Source organism: Triturus cristatus, chromosome 4_1 (assembly GCF_964204655.1).
Source record: "Triturus cristatus chromosome 4_1, aTriCri1.1, whole genome shotgun sequence".
Classification (NCBI taxonomy): Eukaryota; Metazoa; Chordata; class Amphibia; order Caudata; family Salamandridae; genus Triturus; species Triturus cristatus.
In genome coordinates this window covers 200,073,435-200,083,656 of record NC_140585.1, presented here as the reverse complement: position 1 = coordinate 200,083,656, position 10,222 = coordinate 200,073,435, and the positions used below count along the sequence as shown (strand labels likewise).

General features: G+C 41.6%; 1 protein-coding gene across 1 annotated transcript; it reads right to left on the bottom strand.

Annotated features, from left to right (window-relative positions):
* Positions 1 to 7,696: 7,696 nt before the first annotated feature.
* LOC146854024 (proto-oncogene Mas-like) lies at positions 7,697 to 8,735 on the bottom strand. The gene has a single exon (XM_085650979.1). It carries the CDS (start codon positions 8,687 to 8,689, stop codon positions 7,697 to 7,699), a length of 993 nt encoding a protein of 330 aa, XP_085507105.1. The 5' UTR covers positions 8,690 to 8,735.
* Positions 8,736 to 10,222: the final 1,487 nt, after the last annotated feature.

Here is a 10,222-nt window from a genome sequence, read left to right as displayed (position 1 = left end):
CAGCTCTGAATAAATCAATTCTAAAGGAAATCCTGTCAGTCAGACTAATGGTCATGCCAATAAGAGACATAAATATTCGCTGGAAATCCCTAGAGGCCGTAACCTCTTGCAGACTGTCATTTCTACGGGGAGTCTCTGGCCCACCTAGTTTGTATCTGCCCTCAATTGAGCCATGAACGCTGCACTTTATTAAAACCTTTGTTTGTAAAATACGCCACCCGTTTCTGCACAGCTCAATGAAACTTCTTTTTAACTTGGAGATCCCCATGGAGCTGGCCAGATTAGCGAAATTTGCATGTCAACTTAAAGAATTTATAAGCAAAGATCGAGTCTTGGTCTAAAGGCAGACCACAGGCCCAATTATGCGAGCACGTATTACATTTTCTGGTTTCCTATTTTTTGCCTTTTGTAACTGTTCAAAATGTACTAAATTAAATTATACAATGTTGTTTTTATTATTGACTAAAGAAGGTGCTGGCTTACACATGAATTTGAACGTATAAACAAGAGGTTAGATATGAACAAATGGAGGTTGGAGGAATGTACAACACTCTGCGATCTATCTGAATCAGGTGCTCTCGATTCATGGAGGGGGAAATAAAGGCTTTCCCAATAAATGAGGGACAGTTTATTCGCAATCATTTTATGTGTAGGACTGTGAAACAAAACTGGGGAAACTCATAGGACATGCTGCAGCAATCTGGTGTCATGTAGTTTCCACAGTACAATAGGAGCTGCACATTTGTGGACAGCATAACCAATGGGATGATGCCAGATTGATTCTCTGCACCCCCCTCAGGTTATGTCGTCCTATAGACCGGCTAGCTCACAGTTCCACGGTAAGCCCCCCTAAACCTAGTTAGGCAGCAAATGGTTCTGGCAGCCATTGAACAGGACAACCCTGGTCCTCCAGGAAGTGAGGTAAGAGATCTAGAACTCTTTTGCTCAGTCACTCGTGCTCTAGTACTCTCAGAGAAATATACAAGGAATACACAGAAGGACGTTTTCTATATTTATTGAACCAGCGTGATTCTTGTATAAAATACATGTGCAGCAATGATCAATAGGCAGAAGCAAATGACAGTTATAAGAAGCACCAGAATGGTGAACAGAATAAAAAGCTCCACCATGGTGATAACACAATTTATATACGCAGGCATATAAAAAATACAGAAAATAGGACTAACTCAAACCATGCAATCCCTAACCTAAGTGTCTGATGTGTGTATGGACAGCCAAGCATACCTGAACTGGATGACCCAACCCCAATTACCTGATGGGGAAGAATGTAAGTCCTCGTCTTGGTCAGGAGCTGGACACCCTTGCAGGTAAATAAGCGAGCTGCTAGGCCAAAGCTCCAGCATTCAGAAACCTCGCCAATGTCAGCAAAAGTGCTTGTCTAACTAAACCCGAAAATGGAAAGCATCTTTGTGAGCCCTGTGCAACCCGGCATTGTTTTGATCTATAGATAGTCATGTCGTCCAGTGGATGAAAAGTAGAATGACCTTTGCACAATGTGTGTTAATGTTCAGGAAATCGTGATAATGTTAAGCGAAGCAGAATCTACAAGCGAAGCAGTTTCAGAGAAACCAAGCCAACATTCTCACGCATGCAAATGTGTGTAAAAGGTTAGTGTGTGAAAGGGAAGGCAACTTAAGAAACGTGTTCATGTTGAAAGATGGCAGTGGTTCTATGTGAGCCTACCTAATTCACATTTCAACAGTTGTTGGTCGGGGTAGACCAGGGACATGGCTGTTTCAGTAGGCTGTGTCTCCATAAGAAATAATACACATAGACAACCACTAAGAATGAGAGCCTAGTGAGAGACAGATTGTGAAGTACAATATACAGATAAACAATGTCAAGGAACTCTGGTGCTTATAGTAAGGCACCAAGTAATGCTAGTGTATTCCGCTTATATTTTAATTTTACACAAAGAAGATATATACCCCGGTAATGCTCCTAAGAATTAACCCCACATGAGAAGCGTGGTGCCCTAAGTGTAAAGAGCAGGAGGTTTAATATTTTCATTTGGTTGGGACTGTCCTAATATAGCTGACTATTGGACAGGTATAGTAGATAAATATGCAAGCCACACACAAAGCACAGACCAGTTGCTCCCGCATACATGTCGGGTAGGCATAGCTGCTACTTACCCGAAAAATAAAACAAAGTGGAGATTTTCACAATTTACCCCTTTGTTGAACAAGAGACGTATTGTGATCTCCTGGCGTACACTAAAGTACGTTCATCTGAAGAATGAATTAAATATGTGGCTTAAAGGGTCTTAGCTGAAAAAATTTAAATGAAACTCACCAGAACTGAAGCAAAATTGATGCAAAACTACAAGTTGGTCTGGACATTTGGGTATATTGGCAGAGCTAAAAGTTCTACTATTTGAATAAATTGGTTTTCTCTAAGTCAATGACTTCATTGTGTAGGCAAACATGGATATTACTGTTAAATGCTGGACTGCAGGAAAAGATGAAAGAGGGAATTTATGGTTTGGCATAGTTCATGCAATTTGGCAAGTCTCCTACCCAAACAGTCCCATTGATGTCCTGCAACATTTGCATGCAGTAACTGACCATTACTGCCTGTGGTCAACATTGATGCTTGGTCCTGCCTCTGACCACCAGCACCAAATTCTCTTAGAGACTGTAAAACATGGGTTATTGGTTGAGAAGGGTGATCACCCTTCTCAATCAACAACCACAATCATTGTCAGGGTAAACCACAAAGTCACTAAATTAACCGCCGATTAACCCTCTGGTTGCTTTGGCTCAAAAGCAGTTAGGCTTAACTTAGAAGCACTGTATTAAATATAAAATGCAGCAAACAAAGTAGTAAAGTGAAAACGCAAAGTACGAAAAATCCCACATCAATTTAGAAAAATTGAGTGAAATTTAAGAAATAATTTGACGAACAAATTAACTCAAATCAACTCGGTAGAACCAAAGTTAAAATTTTTAAACGTTTTAAAGTGAAAAATAGTGCAGAAAAGAGCAAAGTGCCCCCAAGTATCTTGTCGTGCAAAATAGGGGCAAAGTCAAAAGATATGGCCATCCACGATGGAGCGCGGTTTGGCTGCCTGGAGTGGATTGGACCCGGTCTCAGCTTACCTTTGGCCTCCGAAGAAATTTGAAGAAAATGTTGTTGAGAATGTAAAGTTGATCAGGGAAATTCAGCCAGTGGTGTCTGAGGAGGAGGCATCAACGTCAAAGAGCTGCTGAAAGAAGTTGCAGTGAAGATTTCTACATTCTGACTTAGTCACTTTTTTGGAATTCGAAAATCTTCAGTGGGATGAGGGCTTCACGAGGCTGCATTCCCCTTCTAAAAGGAACAAAAAGAACATAGAGGGAGCTTCTGCGAAGTCAAGTTGACCGGCCGTGCACTTTCAACAGATCGGCGAGCAGGTAGGTCCCAGGTTCCTCTCAGTTCTCAGGCTACTTTTTGGTGGTTCTGAGTTTTGCCTCTTTTGGCACCTTTATCACCACTTCCAAAGGTCTAGGATTGGTTGGGTACCACTTGGATGGCAGGACTCACTTCAGGCAGGGTTGGGTCAAGGTTGTTTGAGCATGTTGTATCCCTGTAGCTGAGACCAGGAGACCAGCCAACTAGCCCATGAAGTCAAAGCGGTAGTCTGGGTTCTAGCATCAAGACAGTCCTCAAACAGCAGAGCAGTCCGTAGAGGATAAGGCAGGTGTCAATAAGCAGGGCTGTCCTCTGCAGTACAAAGCAGGTCTCAAGCAACAGGGTATTCCTATGGAATACAAGGCAGTCCACTACTGCATGTCCAGGAGTAAAGTGAAAAGTTGGTCTGAGTGTCCAATATTTATACCTTGTGCCTGCCTTTGAAGTGGGAGAAACTTCTAGTACTTCGTACATCTGTCTCTGGAAATTTCCTTCCTCCCCCTACACAAGCTCCAAGATGTCTAGGGCGACAAATGGTTGGCGTCCAGTTGGAGGTAGCCCTTTGAAGTATAAGTGGAGCAGGGAACAGCTCCGCCCTCCCATCCCGACAAGATGGGCCACGCTGCCAACAACTAGTCTTCTTTTGTCTCTCTGTAACAAAGGAATACACAAAGACCAACTGCCACTCTATTTACAGTCATGTTACCTGCCATACAGGCTGCAGGGGCCAAATGGTTAGGGCAAAAAAATGACAACTTTCTAAAAGTGACATTTTCAGATTTGTGACCTAAAATCTGACTTTCCCATTAAAGAGGATTTAAAATGACAATCATTTGAGACTAAACATGACTTTTCTATCTGTTCCTAATATATACATAAATGTATTAGAAAGAAAGGATTAGGCTTGGCGAAAGGTATATTTTGCCACGTCGAATTGGCAATGTACAGATGCACACAGGCTGCACTAGCAGGACTGAGACATGTTTTTAAGGGCTTCTTAAATGGGTTGCAAAATATGTGCTGCAGGCCCACTAGTAGCAGTTTATTTACATGCTCTGGGCACCATTGGTGCAACTTTACTTGGGGCTTTTGGGTAAATTAAATATGGCAATTTTACCATGTTTTAAGTTGGGAGCAAAAGCACTTTAGCACTAGTTAGCAGTGGCAAAGTGCAAAAGAGTCCTAAAGATAACAAAAATGAATTTCAGTAAACAGGAGGGGAGAAGGCAAAATGATTGGTGAAAGGATACAGTAAAGCCTTTGCAGAATGTGTGTGCAGTTTTAAACTGCCATTTTGCCCCAGCAAAATAAACCTTTTGCTAGGCCCAAACCTTCCTTTTTAATACCAATACGTCACTCGTACGGTATGCACTGAACAGGCCAAATGGCACGGTGTAGTGTATTTAAAAAGGTGGACATATACATTTAAGTTTTATGTGCCCTGGCAGTGAAATACTCCTAAATTTCTTTTTCACTTCTGCAATCCCTACCTCTCCCAAAGGATAACATTGGGATACCTTATTAAATTTAATAAGTGATAATTTTCAATAGGGAGAAGGTAAACAGTGGTGTTTAAAGCATTACAATTAAAAGTACTCTTTTATGTATAGTCTGATTATTCAACAACATTCTAAAAATGCTACTTTTAGAAAGTTGGTATTTTCTTTGTCCCAATCATTTGATGTTTGCAGCCTTTATCCTGGGTCACATGACTAGATGTAGTTGGCATTTGGTCTTTGGGTTTTGCTCCCAGACAGTGAGACAAAGAGAAGCTAGGTTTTGGCAGGTTAGGCCACTCTGAGTTAAAGAGGTGAAGGTGATATCACCTACCACAATTGTATATTACAAAGGCTCTGTCTGAGCACTCTCACAAAGGGGTATGACACTAGTCTATTGTGACCACAGACAATCTAGGGCAAGGGCAGAGAGGTAGAAAAGTCCAAGCAGTTCTGGGGGGGGTGGGGGGGGGCAACCTTTCGAAGCTTCTCCTATTTCAAAACTAGCACCAGGTATAAGTTTTGGACCTCAGACCCCCAACTCTTCAGTACACATCTGGACCTGTAGAATATGCAGAAGACTGCTGTAATGCTTTGCTGCAAGAAGGACTGCCACTCTGCTGTCACGCTGCCCTTTTGCCTGAGTGAGAAGTGCTGGACTTTTGTCTTGAACCCAGGACCACGAGAGTAAAATCAAGGGGTAGTTGGCTGGCCTCCTAATCAGAAGCCTCAGGGACATAACAGGCTTCCTCTATCTTCAACCCAGCACCAAACTCCACATGAAGACAACTAGATGACTTGTCCCTTGATGCACAACTTTGCATCACTGCCAACAGCCCTCCAGAAATCGCTGCTGAGCTCTGCATCCTCGAAACCACACTTTGCATCACAAGCTCCTCGTCAATGGCATCCTCAATGGTGATGCAGGCCTCTGCATCACAAGCTTTGCAGCTTCATTAGATTCAGCCAGTGTGTGACGCATCTCGATGTGGGACTTCGCATCACAAAGTCCCTCATTGATGGCATCCTCGACGACGATGCAGGCCCTCACATTACAGCTCCTAGGAATTACTGCTGCACAATGATTCCTGAACACATGACTCCGCATCGCTCATAAACCAGGACTTAAGGTACTTTCACTGAATGGTAACTGGATTCCTGTAGCTGGCCTGTGCTCCACCGTAGATGGCCTGTCCAGTGAAACCCAATAGCTAAAATTGTAGCTATGTGCTTTTTGGAGCTATTTTCACTTAAATCTTAAACATTTCATATCTCAGGTTCTACTCATTGGATTTTTGTCATTTTGCTCTTCAATTATTTTTAAATGTTACTTTATTTTTGCAAATTGGTGTGGGATTTTTCTTGTATTGTGTTTCACTTTATTACTGTTTTAAGTGCTGTATAAATACTTTACATTTAAATTAAGCCTCTAAATAAAGCCTGACTGCTTTTGTGCCAAGCTACCAAAGGGTTAAGCACAGGTTGAGCAGGTTAATTTGGGGGTTGCTTGTGACTACACCCTAACAGAGAATTGTGGTTGCTGCTTTAGTAATATTTCACACCCCCCTTAACCATTTCTTATGCAGAAATGCAGATTTAGTGTTTTGTATCATATTAGATGAATAACATTGGGATTACCAGTGCCTGGAGTTTAGGCTTTTGACAGCTGGATTACCTCCACTACACTGCTCCACTGGTGGAGAATTCTCCTATGGATGATTTAACACTACCTCCATGAATTGCAGGACTTCCCAGTTGGGTGACTACCCAACTGGAAATCTGACCCTTGGTTAAAATACTGAAAGAAATAGAAGCTACGTGTCCTCCAATTGATGTGTCTTGGTTCTTCCACATAATACTGGAGTATAGAATCATAAGACTGTTTAAAAAATATGTGTTGTATATTTAGAGCAAAGACCCCTGCTAGAGCACATAGTTGTCCATTTGTTACTATTTATATCTATGTATATATATATATATATATATAGAGAGAGAGAGAGATATATACAAATATATATAATAACGTATACTAAATTGTAACAAGAGAATCTATTAAATAGGACACTGGAATCTTAATTTTATCTTTTCTGTGTGCTGGGAAGAATACATACTTAATATGTAGATATGGAAGTGACTAATGAAGAGATAATATTGGAAAGGAAAGATGTGCACTATTCAAATTACAACATAAAAGCATAACATCTTTCTAAAGAGATTCTTAAAATATGTCATATATATCCACCCATCATTTCCAATATTATCTCTTTGTCACTTCCTAAACTAGTTATCAAGTATGCATTCTTTCCAGCCCGCAGAAAAGATAAAATTACAATTCGAGAGACTTATGGTTCTCTTTTTAAAAAGTATTATACATTTTCATGTTCCAGTAATAAAAACCCTGGATACACTCAATTCAAGTGAAGCAATCAGAAAATAAATCTATATCGTGTACTAGGAATCAAGCGTCTGATTTGCACTTGTGCAAATTGCACACCTTATATCCTTTATGTTCATAAGATCCACCAGGAAATGCCAGTAATTCCAAAGTGAATGATCGTTAATTGTGTCCAAATTCATGAGATCTGCAACCATCTATTTCACTCTTGGTTTGACCTAAACACCTCTTCCCTCCCACCAAACCTTTGCTTACACATTTTGCTATTACATGTCAATATTGTATTAGAAAGGACATATAATTCTTATTTAATACCGTGTTGCTTGATTTAAGCCAGTGTATTATCAGTAGAGTTATGTGAGTGTCACTGTATTTCACCAGTACTCATTCCTTAATCTCGAGATATAATTGAGGAGATGGCCCCACTCTGGCTTGACATCTCCAGGTCTGTCTTAAATACCCTGTGAAGTGCTCCTTTTAGAAGGCTCCTGGATTTCACTGTATGCGGGCCCCTGGATTTCAATGTATGCGTCCATCCAACAAGGAAATAGATGTAGGGGTTGGCACTGCTGTTGATGGTGGTTAAGAAACGGTGTCCATTGTAGATGAGTAAAATGGCACGCCTGTTGAGTTGAATGACCTGGAAGAAGCTGAAAACTCCTAGCAATCTTGTAGGACAACTAGTGACCAGAAAAACCAAAACATTTAGCAGGATGGCTCGATACAGCCTCATGGGTTGTTGCTTCTTTGATGTCCTTCGTACTTGGACAACCAGCACTACACTTGACACAATCATAAGCATGTAAACTACCCCAAATGCCAAACATGCCAAGAAAATCCACGCAGCCATGCAGTTTGGGGTCAACCTTTTAGCCTCTTCCACGGTGCATGAGAAGAACTCAACTATTGTAACTAGTAAGGCGAGCAGCCACAACAAAGAGCAAACAATTGCAGACTGATGCTTAGGGCGATGGCATTTGTACCAAAGGGGGCGCACAACTGACAGACACCGCTCCACACTGATGGCAGTCAGAAGGTAGAGGCTGTTGTTGTATCCAATGGTGAAGAGGAACCTCAAGGATAGAAGGATGAGTGGTGGAATGGCTATTGTAGATGCTTCGAAAAGAACAAGAAAAAGCTCAAGAAAGATGCAGAGGAGGACAGAGAAATCAACAACAGCTAAGTTGAGAACATAGACGGTGACAGGGTTCCTCTTCATCCCGAAACAAAGGAACCAAAAGACGACTCCATTGCCAGCTAATCCGAAAAGGCAGATAATCTGCAAGGGCAGTGACAAGGCTAGGAGCAGGGAGAAGTCAAACTCAGTCTGGTTTCTGGATACTCCGATTGTCTGATTGAACGACTGGATAATTTTGTCTGCCATTATGTTGTGCAAAATTCGTCCACTCTTGGGAAATTCTCGTGATATCCTATAAAAAGAGAGGGCAAATGAAGACAAATTACGGTGTGATTTTTTAATAAGTTTGTGTAAAAGCTACTTTCTGGGTCAGGAAAAACGTACATGGTAACATGAGATGGAGTAAAATGGGAATAAACCACCCAAATATTCTTCAGATACCACATTGGATAAAGCAGTACATGCCAGAAACCCTCTCTGAACTCAGGAAGACTTAGTAATGATGCGGTACAGTGAATGCATGACTAGGTAACGGTACAAAGGACAAAGGACGTCAAGCATTCCTTGCAAACCGGAAGTGCCATTTTGCAAGCTCAAACCCTCTGATTGCCGCAATAATATAGCTTTTCTTGATTGAGGTAATGATTTTCAGCTGAAATATAACAATAACTGTCAGATGATCAATATCTGAGTACAGATGGCCGTATCTCCCATGCAACAGTGACTAGTGTTATTTTATGATGTGCCCTGAAGCCTGCACCATATCTAAGACATCAGTAAGTGATTTGGCTGGACTGAAGGAAACAATGGAGAGCAGAAAGACAATACTTCTGCTGGATCAATGCATGCCAATGACTGGATCAGAGCCAATCACTTTTTTTAAAAAAATACTCAGACCTTGTGCCTTGTGTCAACTAAGTCAGAGTATTAAATCTTCCAAGACAAGAGTGATGCCAGCAGTGCATAGTGGTCGGTCGCCTATGTCTGTGATGAGTTTACAAATGCAAAATATAGTCAGCCACCTGCTAGCCCTGACTAGCCCCTTGATATAGCCTTGCCTCATCTGCATTGAAAACAGCAGAAGGCAGCAGCAGAAACCAAACAGGGCTAAAGAGTTCTGTTTATTTGTCACTCCTAGTCCTTCTCCTAGTTCCTAAACTCATAATAGGAGGCTGGCGATTCTGGAGCTCAGGGTGGAACAGCTGCAAAACACTGTGTTGTCATAGCAGGTCCCATTTTACTCCTATAATTTTGATGAAATGATGTCAAGTGATGAGGCTTGTCTCAGCTGTTGACCATGATGGTCGTTTGCAAATATCAAAATCAATGACGTTGCCATGGCAAAGCTGCCTAGTGTGGGTGTGTCCTACAAAATGGCTGCACTCTATGAAGAGCATGACAAACACAATTGATTAAATCAGTAAAAGCACATTTATTATTGTTCAGAAAGATAAATTGTAAACTCTAAGGGCCAGCTTTTGACTTTGACGGTGCGGCGGCAGGTCCGCCTCACTCCCTCACTGCCAAATCCATAGTCAGGCCTCTGGCCAGATTAGTAGTTTCATCCTGTCTAGTGGGCTATTTTTGGCGTTCCCAAAGCGGTGCCTCTGAAAATGGGAACCGCAATAGGAATGCCAAAAACAGCTCCTGCATGGCATGGACTGAAGAGTCAATGTCGTGCAGGAACTGGGGTGCATGAATACAGGGGGCACTTAAGGGTGCAGAGGCATAAGGAGTTTCGTCTCCAAGAGGGTTTTTTTATGGAGGAGGATCTGCCAT